This window comes from Octodon degus, unplaced genomic scaffold (assembly GCF_000260255.1).
Source record: "Octodon degus isolate 3935 unplaced genomic scaffold, OctDeg1.0 scaffold00065, whole genome shotgun sequence".
NCBI classification, from domain to species: domain Eukaryota; kingdom Metazoa; phylum Chordata; class Mammalia; order Rodentia; family Octodontidae; genus Octodon; species Octodon degus.
The window spans coordinates 2,608,732-2,629,928 of record NW_004524641.1 but is presented as its reverse complement, the minus strand read 5'-3'; the positions used below and the strand labels follow the sequence as shown (position 1 = coordinate 2,629,928).

The 21,197-nt window shown below is 40.6% G+C and overlaps 1 protein-coding gene across 1 annotated transcript in view; it reads right to left on the bottom strand.

Moving 5' to 3' along the window:
* Positions 1 to 1,743: 1,743 nt before the first annotated feature.
* Pde11a (phosphodiesterase 11A) overlaps positions 1,744 to 21,197 on the bottom strand; it is a 535,125-nt gene continuing 515,671 nt past the window's right edge. The window contains exon 20 of the mRNA XM_004634726.3: positions 1,744 to 2,768. Coding sequence (XP_004634783.1) covers positions 2,613 to 2,768 — 156 coding nt within the window. The 3' untranslated portion in view covers positions 1,744 to 2,612. The remainder of the gene's footprint in view (positions 2,769 to 21,197) is intronic.

Here is a 21,197-nt window from a genome sequence, read left to right as displayed (position 1 = left end):
TTTTTCCTGCACTCATTTTCTCCTCTAGCTCCTCCAGTCTTCCCTGCAGAGACAGCTGAAAAGCGTGGCTAGAAACATAATGTGTAGGGCTTCCATTCCTTCGCTCTCTTCTCTGTCAAACCCCTCCCTCCTCAGTTGTCTTTTTCTTAAGCAACTGAGGACAGGATTCCACACTCTCATTTTTTAATTGGAAGGGCCATTTTCCTTTGTTTGGATTGACTTTCCCCTTCCCTTGGCTGTCCCCTTCAGCACCTGTCTCAGTCCCTATCTTTCCTTTATTGCTTCTTTTTCTTTTCCCCCTCCTCTGCCATCTTCTTTTATTATCCCCTCTCCTTGCCTGGTTTATAATTCTCATTTACTTTGTTTGGTGTCAAAACAAAATTCCCTTCTTCTCTGTGATTACCTGCTTCCCCTCGCTTTCATTTTCATATTTTAATTTTATTCATTCCTTTCCCAAACATTTCCCAAGTGATTGCTGTGCGCCAGGGAAATACTGTCCTATGGAACTCGACCTGTCTGTCTTTTAAGACTTGATTAGCAACATCAATAATTAATACTGATCAGCGAACACAAGAATAAAAACGTTTTGCAAGTGTCATATTTTCCAGAGTTGGAATGAATCTCAGGTTTGGCTTAGTGCAGAGATTTTCAAAGTCCTCAGAGTCCCTTTGTGGCCTACCAGGTAAGTAATCAGGGATGGAGATTTGCAGGGACTCTAGGTCTACAAATTCTGCTTCAAGCAGAGGGCTTCAGATATGTCTCATATCATGGAGATTCCATGAAAGATTTCTTTTAACAAAGAGTTCTAAAAGTAAGGTGTGTTTGAAAATTACTGCAATCGTATTTGACAAATAAGGAAGCAAATGCAGAAAAGATGAATGACATCTTCTCATTCAATTAGTAGTCTCACAGGTAGGCCAAACATCTATTCTAGTATTCTTTGCACAAGATACACCCAATCCTCAGTGTTTCAGGTAAAGTGAGAGTCATTCTAGTCATGACATCTATCTAGTAGAGTTTATTTTTATTATAAGCCTGACTTCCTATAGAATATGTGATTTCTGTCCAGATGATTTTTTTTTTTAAATTTTATTTATTGATACAGGGTCTCACTACGCATCTTAGACTCATAGTGGTCCTCCTGTCTCTGCCTCCCCAGCGCCACACCTGGTTTTGGTGGCCAGCACGGTGCATCTGGCATTCTGGGCCTGGCGCATTCTACAGTTCCGGGGTTTGAACTTGGGTTTTTGGGCTTGCCAGGCAGGCGCTTAGACCCCTGAGCTTTCTCCCCAGCACCAGACTATTATTTCTTAATCTCTCAAATATTCTTTCTTATACTTAATATAAAAGTGAGTATTCCAGCATTTGGATTTAAATTGGTCAGTGGTAGTAAATTTTATTCCAGAACGCATCATTGGAAGAACTGAAGCAAGTTAGTGTTTGGTTTCCAGTGCTCTACTGTGTATCTTATGAGATACTTCTCATTGTTGAAAATAGTTCCTAAATGTTCTTAGGTGACTTGGGTAAATCTGGCTATAGATTTCCTTTTTTAAAAAATTTATTTATTTATGTGTGTGTGTGTGTGTGTGTGTGTGTGTGTGTCCAGCTCAGCCCACTAGGGGGCGGGGCTGGCTGGCATGTGGTGCTGGGGGATTGAACCGTGGTCCCTGTGCTTTACTAAGCTTGTTCTAAGTAGGTGCTTTAGAACACTGAGCCATCTCACCAGCCCCTAGATTTCCTTTCATCTTTGCTTTAATTAAAGTCTATTAATCTATGGGAGAAGGCTTAGTCTATAATGATGGTTGAACTCTGAAATTCTGAAAAACAGGACCATGATCTTACTGTAGAGTTACAAATCTTACATAAACACCAAAGACAAACACATCTGTGATACTGCTACTGTGGACTTCTGGTGGAGTGATTAGGATTGGTTGGTATCTATAAGGACAGCATAGCTTTTATCTTTTAGGTATGGAATTCTAAAGGCTCTGATTGCACATCAAGAAGCTACAGGAGAGGCACTCAGCTCTGATGTAGTTGTCTGTCCTCTTGCTTTTCTTACTTTTTCCCTCCAAAATAAACCACATTCCTTATACTGAAAAGAAAAAAAAGCTGTAGATTAAAAATGAAATGCCTCTATGGAATACACAGCTGGATTCTTGGGATAATCTGGCACACAAGGGCACTCCATGAAAAGCCACTGAACCGGGCAGTGTTTGACTGATAACAAACTGAAAAGTGTGTACAAAACGAAGCAGCAAGAAGGATGCTCTCACTGCCCCATGTTCTTGCAACTCACACTGGGCAGAGCGGACTGTCCCCAGGTCTGTGGGTCCAGCCAGTCCTCGGCCAAAAGCCTTGGTCAGCCCATGTGCCATCCTCAGTGTCAGTTGAGGGTCCCAGCTCCCTTGTCCTACGGCTTCTTTGTCCTTCTGTCCTGCTCTCAGCTGCTGGCCACTCTATGCTGAAAACCCAGGCACACTTCCCAGCAAATCCACATCCCTGAGACTTTAGGTTTGTCTGAGCTATGAGAACAAAAGGATGATGTGGCCGGGTAGAAGCTGGACCTTCAGGCTGCGGTCGCTCTGCAGCAGCTCTGCGAAGACACAGGGTTAGTTTCTGTCCTCTTCAGCCACCATGAGGCTGGCAGGGGCTGGAGAGGCTGCGGAGAGCAGCAGTCTTTCTTGGTGAAGCTCCTCCCATTTGCTTCGGTTTGCAGCTACCGAGTCTAGCATAGGCTTCAGTTTCATGTTGACCTTCACCAGCGCCTGAGACAAAAAAACAAAAAAAAACAAAACAAAAAACAGATAGCAAAAGAGCAACCTGAGTCACAGATAGGAGCATGAGAAGGTTGTTTTTAAGGGCATGAGAATGGCTGTAAAAAATGAAAATTATTTTGGTAAACATGAGCTATTTACAAGAAATAAATGTGCACTTAACACCCTTGTGTTGTATTAATAAAACTTATGCAGAGAAAGCAAAAATGATGCACGGTAACTGTGTCCAGTTCCAGCGGGAGCCAGCCTCAGAGGCTTGTGGCCTATTTTACAATCACATCAAGCCAGACAGAAGACAAAATATTCAGCTCACACTTGTCTGCTAACGTTTGCATCTTCGTCCATCAGAGAGGGCCCAGTCTCAGTACGATATGCCCTGAACTTAAATTTTTACAAAAGAGAATGTACAATTGCTCTGCCACTGGTGCCCCTGGGGGGTGGTCCCTGAAGAAGAGAGGCCAGGGGAGAAGGGAAGGAGGCAAGAGGAGAGAGGCTCATTCTTTAGCTAAAAGGCCTGGGCACCAGCCCCAAAGTACAGATCAATATGAAACATATCTGGAAGCAGATGTGACAGGCAGGGAAAGGCGTGTGAAGAGGCCAACCTGCATGTGAATGGGGTGAGGAGAAGTGCAAGCAGGGCTGTCCAGGGGCAGGCAGACTCCTGGGCACAGGCTCCGCCTCAGTGTCCTCACTGGCAACAGACCTTTCTTTTCTATTTTGTATGTAACTTTGTTATTTTGCAAAACAGCACTTCTACTTTTTATTATGAAAGACTTCAAATATATTCAGGCAGTAAATCATGATTAACAAAACTAGTAAGTGTCTACATATGCAAGCATGAGTAACACACAGAAGTAAACCCATCTTGTTAAAATACATATAAGAAAGGGCTTGAGAGTCTTTGTTTTGTAGATAGTCCGATACAAAAGGAAATAAGATCTGGATGACATTCAGTCATCTAACATGATTATTATCCTTTGAAAAGCAGGAGGATTTTTTAAGAAGTTATTTTATATAGTTCTTAAATACTGTGTTAATTTTAGAAACCACAGAAACAATGGGTTTAAAAAAGTAGGAAAGAATGGCAGCTGCAAACCACCTGTTAGTCAACTTGATTTATCCCCCAGATGACTTCCGCTCCAGGGAGTACAGGAATACCGATAAAATTTAGCAGGAGGTGAGTTAGAGGACTAGGGTGGAAGGAAGCGCAGAAATAGTCAGGTAGCCTAATGCATAGGGGGCTTTGCCGCTGCTGAGGGGGCGCCCATCTCTATATCAGTGGCCTCCAAATGCAGGAGGATCTGGGTTTTTGTCACTGTCTCTAACAGTGATGTTTACTGCCCATGCACAAACATTTAATTTTAAATCAGATGGACCAGTTATTTTATATGATAGTGAAACAAGACAACATAATAACTCAGGCAGTGATCAAAAAGTGTTTATTTCCACTAGAAAAATGCAGATGCCCAATTCCCCCTCAAAGCACAGTGTTGTTATTTAGACAATAGTATGAAATAGCAACAACTGCCCTGGTTTTATTTAGTAGGGGTTGGCACCGGCTCCTCTTTACTCTGATCAAGCCTTTTAATTAAACTGACTACTATAATTCCTATGGAAATTAGTGTTTATGTTATTTTCCTGCTACAAAAGCATTTCTCTAGAACTTTTTTTTTTTTTTAATCCTTGGAGCACAAATTGGAAATTTTTTTCTGCTTGAAATGTAATTAAAAACTCATTTGATTACAATATTTCTGGCTCTGTTTTACTTATTAAATTCCTGTAATCAGTTTTCTTTTATGAAGCTGCTGGGAAATGATCTCAAAAGCAACACATTTTTCTCTTCCTTGGCAGGTTCCCGAGCATTTACTAAATTACGTTCATAGCACCTGCTCATGATTCGAATTACTCCACCAATTTATTCCTTAAACCATTTAAGTTTATTTGGCTTAGCCCCAAACAGCTTTCTTCCCTTTATCCTTGTTCTTTGTTCTCCCTCTTGTTTCTTTTGTGTTGACTAAAATAATGGGGGAGGGGGGATGTTGTCAGAATTCCTTCCTTCTCTTTGTGCCTTATCCTCTGGAAACAAAATTATCCTAGAATCTCATTTGTGGGGGGCCCTGGACTGGTTCTAGGCAAAGGTAGCAAAAAGCCTATCTTGAGCAGTTATTCTTACGCTATACGTTTGTTACTTAAATGCATTAGGTTGAGAGAATATGGGACTCCTAAAAAGCAAAGCCTAAGGTTTATGGTGACTTCATGCGGTGTCATCTGCAAGAGAATGGCTTCTAGTGTATATAAAGATTGGACATTCCTAACAGCTTGTCATCAGTGACTGACACCTAATGGGTTTTGTGAGAATGCTACTATTTTTTAAAAAATTGTTATTTATTTATTTAGTACAAGGTCTCACTATGCAGTAAAGACTCATACTGATCCTTCTACCTCAGCCTCCCCAGAGCTGGGATTACAGGCCTGTGCTACCATCCCTGGTTCTGGGGCTGGCCCTGCATGTGGGACCTGGGATGGAACCTGGGTCCTTGTGCTTGTCAGGCAGGTGCTTAGACTCCTGAGCTATCTCCCTGGCCCAATGCTGCTACTGGTTAGTTTGACTTGCTCCTCACTTGATAAGAGAGAAAGATGGAACAGCACTCATCTGATTAGCATCCACATGTGTACAGGGAGACTGTGTGGTTAGCACTATGTGTTGCTCTGTCAGAAACAGGATGGCCAGCTCTGTGCTGTGGCATCCCTGTGGTATGGCCAGTCCGCCACTGGTTAGACACATCCACAGGCACTCGCTGCACTACTTCCAGGTGGGGAATCTGTTTTACTCTTTGTTGTGGTCTGAGAATATTGCTCCTATGCTGAACTCAAATTCCCATTTCTATGTCTTCTCTCTAATGATTTTAATCCTTGTGATAATCTCCCTTTAAGCCAGAAAATTTTCAAGCAATTTAGCACATGCATCATGATGCATGTACTGTACCAGGCACATGTTGTGAAGGATACTGAGGCAAAAGCACAACTTAAGATGTATAGCTTCTCTTGTGGGGCAACCTTATTGCTGTCACCAGCACTCCAGGCCTTCTCTGGCCCCCTCTTAGTCTATCGCAGACAGGATCTGGGACACCTGCTATACTAGAAGACACCACTTTGGGCATCTAGCTGTTGACATGGCTAAGAGAACCCAGGTTCTATGTCCACTCCATTGTTGAATTCTTTTGTGCATAGCACATGTAGTTTAGTCCATATTTTAGTTATGTTTTGACTAAGTGACACATCTACATAGCTCAAGGGATATGAAAGGTATAATATAAAATTTCCCTTCTTCACTTGCCTAAACCAAGAGGTAACAGATGTTATCTATTTTTTGTATATCCTTCTAGGATCTTTCTATCCTTATATAAGTAAAAAAAAAGAGATTTTTCATTTCTTAGAGCTACCTAGTATTTCAATGATGTCATAATTTGTTTAAGAAACTAGAAGCTAAAGGTTGTTTATAATTGGCCACTCCAAATAATGCTGTAATGCATGTCCTTGTAAAGAGCCATTTTGTAGATGCCAGGTTTATTGAAAGGTCAAATTCTAGAATCAGGATTGATGAGCCAAAGAGCATGCACATTTGCATTTTGATAGATATTACTAAAGCAGCATGTATAAGCCCTATGTAAGATACAATACAGCATCCTTATATTAGGAACTCTTTGAAGAGAAAGAAGACATAAAACTCACACTATTTAGATTAAGGCCTGTAATATACGGTGAGGGTAGATAAAGCTAGGAAGCGTACAGAAGCCTGGCGCTTGGCTCTTCCCTGTGTGCACTCCAGATGCTACCAGGTTCCTTGTACGCTGGGCCTTGGCCAAGCACCACAATGATGTTGATCCAAGACTTTTAAAATTTCTTCCTCCTCTGAAAGAATCTTCCCACATGGCAGTGAATCTATTTAAATTTCTTAATAGTCTTTGACCATTTTAAAATGTTTTCAAGGTGTTTCTCAGGCAATTCCTGTTGTTAATAAGTGTTTATTGAATGTTCAATTTGTTAGACTACACTAGGTACTTTACATACATTGTCATTCCATTTTCTGAAGAGCCTTATGAGATGGATATCATGATTATTCTCTTTTTGCTGTTGTTTTATGACTGAGGAAACCAAGGCTTGGATAGTTTGTTTTATTTTTTTCTTTTTATGTATTTAGTAGAGGGTCCACAGGGTCTCACTACCCAGATCAGACTCATAGTGATCCTCCTGTTTTCAGCCTCCCAACCACTGGGATTGTAGGCGTGCTACCCCATCTAGTTTCAGTTGCCATCTCAGCACACGTTGGGGGGTGGGGCTGGCAGGGCACTCTGGGGAATCGAACCCTGGTCCCTGCGTCTGCCTAAGGAGATGCTGAGCTGTCTGGCCGGCCCATGGCTCGGGTAGTTTAAAGGACTCACTCATGGTCAATGTTTGGTAAGGAGGAAAACTGATAGATGGCTGCAGTTTCTTAACTTTAGTACTGTTAATATTTTGGGCCTGATAATTCTTTACCGTGGGATTATCTAGTGTACTGCAGGTTACTACAGAAGCCAGTAGGAGCCCCCAACCACAAGACCCTGTCAAGTTGTGGTAGCCCAAAATATCTCAAATATTGAATATACTGAAAATGTTCCTTGGGGAGTTGAATCCTTCCAGTTAAGAACTGTTGCATTATGGGCTCTATCTGCCTCTGTAATGTCTTAAATCAATGGAGCTTTCTGCAATTAAAAGGAGGACCAAAAGTAACAAGCTCTGTAGTATGAACCCTCATAGTACCTCTGCTTGTTGAGAAAATACAGAATTACTTCATGGGCCAGATAATACCCATCTCCCTGAGGAACTTTAAGGCAAAGAATTAAGTGTAGCTCTTATATACTGAAGATTCAGTGTGCTGGGCTAGGAGCACAGGCTTGAAGTCATCATGTCCTAAAATCTTCACAGTGGTTTCATGCCGGAGGTACTTCCATCACCTCTTCATAGGTATAAAACCAAGGTTCAATAAGGTTAAGTGCTCTGATGATGGTCATAGAGAGAGAGAGGAAGCTAGGAATTTTACTTATGTCTCGGATTCTTCAAGGATGGTGTGAAAATTTCTCTTCCTAGAAGTCTAGTTATTCTTCAACACTTAGCTTTTATTCTATCTTTTGTAAAGTCTCTGATTTTCCAGGTACGACAGGAACTTTTTTTTTATCTTTTTTTTAGGCCAGGTCTCACTATGTAGTGCAGGCTGGCCTTGAACTTGCTATGTAGATCCTTTTGACTCAGCCTCCCAAATGCTTCTATTACAGGTACACGTCACCGCACCAGATTCTGGACTCTTTTTTCATGTATGCCTGAAGTACATTCTCTGCTTTCCCAATCAACCTTTCATATCTAAAATGTTTATTACTTTTTACTACTTTATCATTATTATTATATTATTTATTTTTTCTTTTTACTGTATTTGGTTGTTGCAGGGTCTCACTACACAGCTATGACCCATGATGATACTCTTGTTTTCAGCCTCGCCAGCACTGGGATTACAGGTGTGCGCCACCATGCATGGACTCTGGCCTGCTCAGCTCACCCTGGGGGCGGGGCTGACTTGGCATGTGGTGCCGGGGATCGAACTGCAGTCCCTGCACTTGCCTAAGCTTGCCTAAGCCAACTTTAGTCTGCTGAGCTATCTCACTGGCCCGTTTTTTTTTTAATTATTATTATTATTACTTTAAAGATATCTTATGTATTTTTAAAATGCATAATATTTTTTCTCCTTTTAGATATTTTTCTCTTAAGCAGTTTGATCCTGTTATGGCTTGATGTAGTTTCCTAGGGTTTACTGAGAATCTTGATTCTATATGTCTATAATTTTCATTAAATTTTTAAAAATTTCTACCACTTTCTTCAACTGTTTCTAATGCCTTTTACCTCTGGCACTCCAATTATACATATATTAAGCTATTTGGTGTTGCCCTCCATTTGTGAGCATTCTTTTCATTCTTTCCTGTATCTGAGTTTCATTTTGGATGGTTTCTATGGTTATACCACTGAGTTTTATTCAATTATGCTTCTTCTGTTGTGAATCCCATCTACTGTATCATTCATTGTGCAAATTAGATTTTTCATTTCTACAAGCTTGGAAGTCTTTCATGACTGTTTATCCACTCAATCTTCTCTCCACCTTCTTTTTTTTTTTATATTTTAGGGAAGGGTCTACAGGGTGTTCAGGGTCTCATTATTAGATCAGACTCGTAGTGATCCACCTGCTTACAGCCTCCCAAGAGCTGGGATTATAGGTGTGCACCACCACACCCAGTCTCAATTGCCATCTCAGTGTGCCCTGAGGGTGAGGCCGGTGTGGCAGGCCTGAAGATCGAACCCTAGCACCTGCACCTGCTGGCAGGCACTTTAATGCGCCACTATTTGGCCAGCCCTAACCTTCTTGAACATGTAACATACAAGCATATTAGCCATCTTCATGTCCTTCTCTACCACTTCTGTGGTTTGTCATCATTTTTAAATCTCTGTTGATTGATTTTTCCCATTATTGTAAGTGATTTCTTTGCATGATTGTCAATTCTTGATTAGACATAAACGTGAATTTTATATTGTTGAATTATGTTTTTATTTCCAATTTCTTCACTTTCTAGTTTTATTCTAAAATGTAGTTAGGATATTTGGAAAGAATTTTATCCCATTTGGGCTTGTTTTAAGCTTGCCTAGAGAACCCACCACTACCTCTGGTCTAGGGCTAATTTGGCCCCAACACTGAGGCAATACCCTCTTGAGAACTGCTCATAATGCCTCATGCATTTCAATGACATTCTCTGGTACTCTGGTTAGTAGGAACTTAGAATGTTCCCCAGACTCTGTCATCTCCAGGAACTGCTTTATTTGCTCCTTTTGGCTGGGTTTTGCTCAGCTTCAATGGTTTCCTCACCAAGATGCGAGCAGCACTAACTATGCTGAAGACACAAAGTCTTCCTGTGCAGAACTACTCAGCTAACTACTCAGCTGTTTCTTGTCCCATACTTCTCCCTGAGAACTCTAATTTCTTTGGCCTCTCCAGACTCATGGCTCTGCCTCTTCAACTTAGTTGAGGTCATGGGGCTCTGCCTGGATTTCTACTCCTGAGCCATGGCTGGGAAATTTTTGCCAGACTGGAAGCTGGGACAATTATAGGATTCACATAATTTATTCTTTTCACAAATCAATGCATTGTGTTGTTTTTTTGTTTGCTATTTAAAACTGTGATTCTCTCTCTTCCACTCAGTCTCTATCTCTGTCTCTCTTTGTCTCTCTGTCTCTTTCTCTATGTTTGTTGGTCTGTCCATCTGTCTATCTCTCTGTCTTCCTGTTATTCTACCATAGAAGGCGGTGGAAGCAGTGGAAATCTTTATTGTTGGTTTTAAACAACTCTGTCTTGCCTAATGCTATAGTTTGCGTCTTTAACATCCCACAAAGGTGCCATGTGTTATGGTTTTGGTACTCATTGTGGTGCTACCCAGGGTGGTGGTACTTTTAGGATGAGGGATCTAATAGAAAATCCTTAGGTGATTGCAGGGATGGCCTTGAAGGGGACTGTGGATCTCTGGTCCCTTTTTCTTCTTCTGTTTTGTTTCATGGTCATGAAACAATAAGTTTAACATGTGCTCTCAACCATTACCATATGGCACTCCCACCAAAGACTCTAAGCAACGTGTCTGCTTGATCTTGTATTAGAATTTGCAAAACTGTGAAACAAAATAACCCCTTTCTCTTTATAAGTCCAGATCCTTCAACATGACCTATAAGATTAACAGAAAAGCAGAACGGTTGTAGTGAAAGAGAATGAAAATAAGAAACAACACAGAACAAAGCTATAAAACCTGGTGGAAAAACTTGATTGTGGGAGAAAAACAATTTTGAAATGCCAAAATGACTCCCCCTTTTTCCCTAGACAATGTGAAATACACATCTTTCAACAGACTTTAACATTTTCCTGAGTTTAGTGAAAGAAAGTTAAACTGCACGTGTTTGTAGGGTATGGGCATAGTGGAAGTGTTTGTCACTATATGTGAGAGTGAAGGAACTGCTCAGGGGTCCAGTGGGAGGCAGTGCAAGTACTAGACCTCACTTCTCTCCTTCCCAGATCAGTGGCTTTTGAAATCAAGGTTGTGTAAAAGTGAATTTGCATTAAATGGCTTAGGATAATGTATTGACTACTGTAAGAGGCTTCTAGGAATTGTCAAAACTTATTTCAAAGAGAACAAAAGAACAACAATGATGAACAGAGAAGCAAGCTAAGATTCCTTTGGTTACATGTTTCATATAGTCACATTAATGACAGTGGCCTCCATACTGATTTTTCCATATTTTCATAAATTGGAAAATTAGTAATAATATTTCCATAGGTTGCACATAAAACTTAGGCACTGTGCTATATCCATGCTTCATATATTTTACTTAATCAAATCCTTAAAACAACCACAGGAGAGAGAACTTACTTTGTCAGCCCATTTCACAGATGAGAAAATTTGGCTTAGAAAGGCAATATAATTTGCCTGGGGCCACAGAGCTAAGGTTTGGATCTAGCACTCTCTGGCTCCAGAGCTCGTGTTGGCAAAATTACTATGCTTGTAATGTTGGCATGTGATCGTACACAAGGAAGCCCTGCTAGTATTGTTATCAAACTGCTATCAGTAAGTGAATTTCTAGGCAAGCACTGCTTCTCTATCCGAAGGAATATCTGATTGTCCAGTAAGTGTTTTCATTAACACATCCAAGCACTGCTGTGGTCTCACATGTGTTCTTAGGACTTAGTTTGGAAGAGATTAAAATTGATCAGAAAGGAAGTAGTGGTCATCCTGAGTGAACATAGTTCCAAGTTGCCCACATATCCAGCAGAAGCTCAGTAATAAAAATATATATGCAAATATATTTATAGGTACATATAAATGTACCACACAGCTGATACACTGGGCTTATGATCAGAAGCTGACGATTTGAACATTTTACTACTGATTGAGTTTTTCCCAAGGTAAAACAAAAATAAAGTTGAAAGGGATTTTGTCTTCCAACTTCTGCATGTCACTTGTTCTGCCAAGACTGCAGTGGTGTTTCTAACAGAGTTTGTCAGATCCTCCTGCTCTCTAGTGCCCAGATGACCATTATGGACGCTTGCACCTCTAGTCCTGCACACACTGTGGGCTCTCCTGCATCTGAGCCTGTATATTCATCTAGAGAACCCTAATTAATACTCTTTCAGGTACTGAGATTTTGGTACTGAGAGTGGTTCTAGAGAAACAGAATTAGAAGGGTAGAGTTTTCTAATTGTTCAGTGGTTCCTAGAATTGGCTGTCTAATTTGATGAGACATAAAGTGGCCCCAATCTCTTCTTCTGATAAGGTAGAGAGTATTACTTTACATAGTTCATACTATGTAAAGTAACTATGTAAAGTACAGAATTTAGAGTTCAGCACTATGTAACTATGTAAAGTAATATACAACACAGACCTTGTTGATTATCTTGACTCCTACTTGTAAGAAGCAAGGAATTTAGTGAGGCTACATACAATACTTCTGGACATTTTTGAAAGAGTAAGAAATACAGTGATGCTAACTGGTTGCTTTTAGCATCTCTGGATGAAGGAAAACAATGAGCTTCAGACATGCTCAAATGACGCAAAGGTTTCTAACTGTGTCATGAGAAAAACCTTCTTCAGGTGTAGGGCTGAAGTTACTGAGAATCAAATACAAGCCCTTATAATGTGAATTATATTGGCTGAGTTACAGCACATGCTTAGTGCTTGGCCTTACAGGATACCTGCAGTTAAAGAGGGCGCTGATGGCAAAGGTGTGGGATCCTGTAAACTGGGATGGAGAGGTTTGTGAGGAACCTGACAAGACTGGGGATGCTGAACTCTTAAATTCTGATATTATTTTGCCAAAGGAAGAGATTTGGCCTTAGCGGCAGAGGCATCCCTACCCCACTACTGATACCAAAATCATTATTAACTTGGGTTCTCTAATGGCACAAAATCAGTAATAAAAATATATATGCAAATATATGTATAGGTGCATATATTTATATATGCAAATATATTTGCATACATATATGGATTAATTAGGTAAGCTTACACAGAGGTGGTAGAGTCCACAATCACTGTGGGCTCAGAGAGAAAGAGTCCACTATGGCCATCTGTGCACTACAGAGCTGCAGGATCTAGTAGCTGCTCAGCCCAAGAAGGCGAAAGTCTCAGACCAAGAGAGACCAAAAGTAGGGCACCAGTCTAAGGCTACAGGCCTGGAAGGTCATTGGAAAGTCTGCACTGGAAGGCTGAAGAAATGGGAGATGGATATCCATGGCAATGATGGAGACTGGAGATTTTCCAAAAAGGGGGACTCTTTTTATTGTTTCATCTAAGCTACAAGCCAGTTGGTGGGTGCCACCCCCATCTTGTGGGCCTCCATGTCAGCCACCCACAGACACACTCACAGCTGTGTTCTACTGATCTGCTTGGCATTTCTTTTTTCCTTTTTCTTGGCTGGTTCAGCCCATCCTGGGGGTGGGGCTGGTGCTACATGTGGTGCCGGAGATCAAACTGTGGTCCCCTGCACTTGCCTAAGCTTGCCTAAGCAGGCACTTTAGGCTGCTGAGCTATCTCACTGGCTCCTGCTTGGCATTTCTTAATCTATGCAAGGTTGATCTATCATGGTTAATGTTCACGGTTAGTTACCTGCCCAATATGAACTTCAGCCTCCCTGGAGCTTAGGAGTGAATAGGAAGATATAAGTAAAATGCATAAAGTAGGAATTCAAGGAAAACTCATCTACATCCTTAGTGCTCGAAATAATTTTGTTTTAGGATCTCACTAAGTCACCCAAGCCAGACTCAAACTTCTAATTCTTCTACTTTAGCTTCCCAGAATGCTAGCTTCTGTCACCAGAGGAAGTGTAAGGGACAATGTTATATAGCCACATAGAAAGGGCCAATATTTTCCTTTTCTTTAAAGAATGCACATTTTTGTCCTTTCACATTATGGGGGCTCAAAACATACTAACAGAAGATGCCCCTTTCCCTGGTGACAGACATCAGGTCTGTGAACTGTGACTTGCATTGAGGGTGTGCTCAAAGCGCCAGCAAATGCCTTCCAATCAGCTCAGTTTCCTCTGTGGGCCAGGTGAGCTATAGCAAGTAGTTATTTTCTCCTTAGTGACAATTCAGGGTCACACCATATCTATTTATCTATCTATCTATCTATCTATCTATCTATCTATCTATCTATATATTTTTTTTTTAACTGGGAAAACTTTTTCCAACTGGAAAATACTATTTTTCTATATGTGATTTACTCTGTTGAGCGACTCCAATTTAGTGATGATAAGTTGGCAGTGTAAGGTTTTTGTAAATGCCAAACATACTGTCAGACTTTTTTTATATTTTGTTAGTAATACCAGAGACCTTAACATCTAAATATTGTGAGATGGTTATCCAAATAGCAGTAAAGATGATAAACCCACAGAGGTAGTGTTTAGTGTAAGAGCAAGCAAGCTCGTTAGAATCGAACATAAGAGTGATTCAGATCTGCAATTGGAATCTTAAGGGCATAGTCTACTCAAGCTATAACTGAAGAGGATGTTTGTAGCATCAATGTCGAACATCCTGAAAGCTAATTACAGTACTCCTAATAATTTAGAAAGGCATCATTTTCTTTCCAAGGTTTGAAGAGATTAGTAGTGCATGTAAAAGTGAAAATGCAACAATGCTCTTTTCTTTTCCTTTCCATTTCCTTCCTGACCTCACAGGTTACTTGCTTTGCTTATTTTATTTATATGCTCAAGGGATTCCTTTGTAGAAAATGATATTTACAAATGACATTAACATTCTGAATTAATGAGGCAAGCATGTTAGTCTCCTTGGATTAATAGCATTGTTATTTCCATAATATAGGGCAAGAGCCTTAAACTCAAATGTCTACTGGGCAAGGCAAGTAAAATTAATGAATGAAGTAGGCTGCATAATACTGTTGGGAGTGGTGGGGATTATGGCAAACTGGACATTTTACAATTTTAAAACCCATGTTTAATCAGATGAGACAGGTCTGTGGGTCTGTCCTGTGGGCCACCTGCACATTAATGAATGTGCCCTGCACCCCAGGTGTCAGACCAGGGTCTCTCCACCTGTGATCTGATTTAAGCTCGTGACAGTGCTATGAGTGGGCATTATTGGCCCTGTTTAGGTGGATCAGGCCCCTTGAGACTGTGAAAATTAAGTTAAAAAGGCCAAGGTTTTCTATTGTTAAAAGGAAAGCAAAGCTGGAGTGTCGGTCTGTGGATCAAGGATCTCAGTTGAGACACGGGTAATAAAATCTGTCTCACACCTTACTCTAGCGCCAAGGACCACAGTGCAACATTTTTTTGTTCTCTTGTCCCCGGCATTGATTCAGAACAAAATCACAGAAACAGTGAATCTTATCTGTGACTTATCTAGTCTAGCTGGCCCTGGGAAAATAAAATGAGGATTTTAAGGAGAAATTACAAGCAGGCTTAAGACAGCTTGTAAATGGGAACAAGGAGAGCAGTCTCTTCTGTTCTAATGAGCCCCTCTAGGATCCTGTCCCGGCTTGTCCTGGTGGCTGGGTTTTCAGAGTCGACTGAAAGCTAATCAATCACGTTCATTGTGTAAGCCACTTCTGACTTGGCAGGAATGCCTGCTGACCCAGAAGCCACAGGCTTTGATGAATGGGGCTTCACATAAAAGGTAGTTGGACCATGTAAGTAAAACGTAGCCACACGGTAATAATCCACCTCTCCACATGCCAGAGTGTTTTCCAATAAAATTAGGCCACCTGAGATTTTATGGAAATATAAAAACATTTATTATTTTTGCAAAGTTCAGGGTGTAAAAAGCATCATTTTAAAATTTTAGTTTGTTGAGCTGAAAACATTCACTGTGCACTTTTATATACTTCTCCTGTGCCTCGAAGCCTAGAGTTCCCCCGATTTTAGTGGGTGTGGTGCCTGTGTGAGGGAAGCTGCATACGTACATAATTGCAAACTCTACCTTTTGTGAAAATGGCGTACTGAGTTAAGCATACAGGACCTCCAATTCTAGTATTCTAGAATATTCTCTTAGCCTTTGTTCTTCAATTTTTTTTCTCTAGCTTATATTTGGCTCCCAAGAGCCAGAAGACTAATTGTATGCAATAATGAGCTACTTAGCAGCATGTAAATCTGATGATTGCTGGGCACTTTTCGTGAGGCTGCAATTGGTTCTCCTGCTCAGCACCCAGCCGTGCTCAGATTGGTGTTGAAGAAGCGTCGAGACTGCACGTCCCAGCACTTCAGACCAGGACTTCAGGCTTCTAGGAGACATGCTTTGTCTTTAGGGAAAGACCTTTTTTTTCCATAATTTTACTGAGAAACAAATAGCAATGAGACAGTTTCAAACCAAATTGGTAGGACAGTTTCAATAATTAACACACTGCATACATTCTTCCTTGTGGTTAATTGCTGTACAAGATGTGGACATGATATCCTATTTACAAACACCATTAGAACAAACCCTCTATTCATTAAGAGAATGTAACTATATATCTATCCTAACCACTTTGAATACACAGATACAAAATGGACATTCATCTTTATACCCTTTTATTGTTAAGTTCTGTTATTTGAATATTATAGGTGTGTTAACTCAGCAAAATATTCTAAAAGAGTCCAGTAGTCCATAATAGTATTGGGTCTTCCGCTTCACTGGCAATGTCAGAAATTGTTGACCTGAGTCCCCTATAGCTCAACATAACAGCATGGCTTTACTTCTTATACTTCGTTTTTATACTTTTCTGCTGGATGGTTAAGACCAAGGTAAAGCAGGAGCTATGCAACAAGAGTTGTAGCTTAGGGAAAGACCTTTGGGAACAAAAATCCTCCATGACTTTGGTGATCTCTCTCTAGATGGTAAAGGAATCTTTTGATTGTTAATTCTATAATAAAGACAATGAAATTTTTCAATAGAAAAAAAAGGAAGGCAAGGAAGGAAATACTTATAATGCCACTGGTGGGATATGTGAGGAAATTAGCTGGCTTTCTTTGTCCATAGAAAGAGGTCAATCTGTCCAATAACATTTGCTAATGTGTCTCTTCTTTAATTACATTGTTAGGTCTCCGAAGGCTAAGAAATGGTGAAAGTTTATATGTATAGGGAACAGTAGGACCAAGATTGTCAATAGTTCTATTACATTTTTGAAGTAAAGTTTAAGAAAAGGAACATAAGACTTCCTAACTTTTCTAACTTTTACCTGATAGGAAAATTTTTTATTAGTTTAACTTTCAATCATTGATTATTTAATATTAAATAAACTTCCTAACAAGAAAACAAAGTAGAATCGTTGACATGAAGTTCATAAGAAAAAATAAACAGTTACTTAGAAAGTACCGAAAAGTAATGGAGAAGGTAAAACTAGACTGAGCATGTATTAAAATATACTATAGGGCTGGTGAGATAGCTCAGTGGTCTAAAGCACCCACTTAGAACAAGCTTAACAAAGCACAGGGACTGCGGTTCAATCCCCCAGCACCATATGCCAGCCAGCCCTGCCCCCTGGTGGGCTGAGCTGGCCACACACACAGACACAAATAAAAAAAATAATAATATACTATAAAGTTATATTAATTAAAATAGTATGACTAGGCAGGCAGGCCAATAAAGCAGCATTCAGAATAATAATAGAAACTTGACTTTGCAAATCCTAAGAAAATGTAAGTCAAAAACTATTGTGGGGAGAACAGTATAGCTATCGAGAAACTAAAGCCAGATTCCCAGAGGAGACAATGATATAAGTAGTAAGAAAAAAACCTGAAATACTAAAGAAGCCCTAGAAAAAAAATTTAAATTTTATAATGGGAAAATAATCATGACAAAACATTCAGTCATAAAAGAAAATATTCATAAATTTGTCTAGGTAAATCAATACACATATAGAATAAACAAGGTGAAAAGATCAGTGACAAAGTGGGAAAAGAAGTTGCCATGTTTGCTATGAATAAAGCTCTTTTTCTTTAATTCAGAGTGAGCTCTACAAATTGGTAAGATAAGACCACTAGACCAACAGAAAAATGGGTAAAAAGATGAAGTGAATTTGCAGAAAAAATGACTCCCAAGTAGATAAGTCTACACTAAGAATATAGTAATATTCCTTTATAATGTGGAAAACAAATAAAAATGAGATAAATTTTGCTTACATAAGATGAGGAATTTGATAGCACACTGCACTGGCAAGGGTATGGAAGGCAAGTGCTTCAAACACTGCTAGTGGGAATATATGTTACCTTGAACTCCACAGAGGGAAAGTTGGTAGCGTCTATCAAAATTTCACATGCTCAGACTCCAGATACCCACTTTGGGGTATTTAGCCTATCAATACAATGTGGCGAGGAGGTTTTTACAAAGATATTTATTATATATTATTTATAATAGCAAACTAATAGAAATACCAGTTTCCTTAAATAATTAAATGATGCATTATTGGTTCAACAATTCATTCTTCATCTTTAAACCTAATACTATGCGGCCATCAACAAAGAATGAGGCAGCATCTATGTGGAGACTAAAAAAGAATAATCACAAAAAAAGTAACACAACAAAGAGTAGGACATACATGTTTTTTGCGTGTGTGACTGGCTGAGCCAACCCTGGGGGCAGGGCTGGCACAGCTTGTGGTGTTGGGGATCTAACTGTGGTCCCTGTGTTTGCCTGAGCTTGCCTAAACAGGTGCTTTAGACTGCTGAGCTATCTCGCCAGACCCCTGAGGATGTACACTTTTACATATATTGGTAATACAGACAGTGATATATAAACATTTTGTATAAAAATCAGTGTAAAAAAAAAAAACAGTGTAAAAATACACTGCATGTGTTGGGCACATCTGTGATCCCAGCTACTCCAGAAGAAAGGGCGGGGGACCACAAGTTCGAAGTCAGCCTAGGCAACTTAGCAAGAGTCCGCCTCCAATTTTAAAATGTAAAAAGGGGAGTGTGCAACGATGGTGAATCCATGGCTTGCCGCGTGTCACTGTGGCTGTACGTATCACTGAAAGCTCTAAAAGGTTCACGGTCAATGGCTGCGGGGATCTTCTTTAGGGCTCCCTAGGTTTAATCCTCAGTACTGCACAACGAAACAGAACAAAGCAATACAGAACACCCCACGCAGCATTTATGCTTTTATTCTGACTATTTTTGCCACACTTAAGGAACTGGTTAATGGTGACTGGCAGCCAATTTGGAGGAGAATCACTTTTTTTTTCTAATACTTTCATGTCCTGCGTACTTTTTGAATTGTGCTCACTGAATGTATATTAACTATTTAAGGATAAAATATTTTATTTAAAAGCCTAGCATGAACAGATAAAGGAACTCACAAGCCCTGACAGTGTTAGAATTAAGTGATAAGTCATCTGCTTGTTAATATTAAAGGATGCTTACCAGTATGAGGAGAGAAAAGAGAAATGTGTTTTTCATAAAGATCAAAATAATTTAGTGCTTTACCACCACATTTCCAAAGTTACTTCTCTCACCCCTCACGTGCGCTGTAATATTGTGTACCTCATCACGAGCGAGGCCTGACTACCTCATTGCTCCTCAACATTGCCTCTGAAAAGCGATCAATGACCCTGCCTGGCCATTGAATAGATTTTGAAAAACTCTTCAATCCCTATCAGTCTCATATCCTTATTTAGTTCCTCCAATTTGCCTTCAGTTGGGAATTGTGCGGGCAGCGGCAGCTCTGTGGTGCTCACCGCGCTCAGGAAGGGGCCCATCCATCATCATTTCTGGGCCTTTTCTGATGCAATGTAGCTTGTTCTTTGTCTTTCTTAAAAACTGAATGGCTGTTAAATTATCCATTTATCTTCCTTCAGATTTTCTGTTCGGCTTCTCAGGACCTCTCAGGGCTGTCTCTTCTACCTTGTTTGCTGACTTTTCATTACATTTTCCTGTTGGTGAAGGCATTTCGGTTTGCCACGCTGTCCTTCAAAATACACCCCAGTTCAGGTTCAGTCTGCTTTCTGCTTGCTTGAAATCTGCATCACCTTTGCTGCTGAAGACCCCCTTTTTTTAAAAAACATCATTTATTTATTTGGTACCAGATCTTGCTATGCAGCTCAGACTCCTAGTGATCCTCCTGTCTCAACCTCTCCAGCGCTGGGATTACAGGCGTGTGTGTCACCACACCCAGTTTCAGGGCCAGCTCAGCATGTGGTACTGGGGATCTAACCCAGGTCCTGGTGCTTGCCAAGCAGGCACTTCCAGCGATGAATTATCTCCCCAGCCTCTCGATGTCTACTTTAATTTAACTGAGATCTCTGGGATCATTATACCTCACATTTTATAGCAGATTGAAGGCTACATTGGGGTAAACCCTAAGCAGAAGTTAAATGTCTTGAGTCCTAATCCTACACTGTTCGTCTGTCTGTCTCTCTGTCTGTCTGTCTCTCTGAAATGGGGGAGTCTCTCATTTTATAGTTCAGGGTGGCCTTGAATCCAGTGATTCTCCTGCCTCAGCCTCCCAACTGCTGGGATTATAGAGGTGCACCACCCCACTTGGTACCCCATTCAGGGTTCTGCCTTCCTCACCTAAGGGGATCTGCAAGCCTGCTTTGAGATAAACCTTTCAGGATTATATCAGCATGCTGCTTCTGTTTTAAGGCCCAGGGGAGAAAAATAAATAAAATAAAATAAAATAAAGACCCAGGGCTGGGAGATAGCTCAGTGACATAAGTGCTTGCCTGGCAAGCATAAGGTCCTGAGTTTGATCCTCGGTTAAAAAAAAAAAACCTGATCCAGGCTTGAGATTGTATAATGCTAACCTTCTCTCAGGTGGCTGTGGTTCTGGTACTGGTTGGGAGGCCCAGAGTTGGAGGCAGAAAGAATGTGAGCCCTGTCCCTTTCTCTGTACTCTTGGGTAAGTGTCAGAAACTCTGTACTTCAGTTTTCACTTCCAAGAAAGGTGGTAGTCATGGTGTTTCACTTGCTATTCTAAGGTTAAATCAGATAATGTTTGGGCAGTCTTGAGCACGTAGTACATACTCAATCCATGATATAGGCTTGCTACATCTGTGAGGCAAGCAGGCGGGCCGTGAGCCCACCTGCAGTGGAGGTGCTGAGGCTTAGCAGTGACCCACACATCTGAGGACTCCCGTGTGCAGTGCGCTCTTTCCAAAGCACTTCACACATCTCCTTTCCTTGGCTTCAGACCTGTGGGAAGGTTGGCATTACCTGTCACCATTTCCATTTGCCTCAAGAAGAAAGTCTTTTTGCAGGGTCAGACTCCCTTAAAAAGCCAGTGTACTAGGGCCAGGGAGATAGCTCAGTAAAATAAGCACTTGCCTGGCAAGCGCAGGGTCCTGAGTTCAATCCCCAGTACAGCAAAAAAGAAAA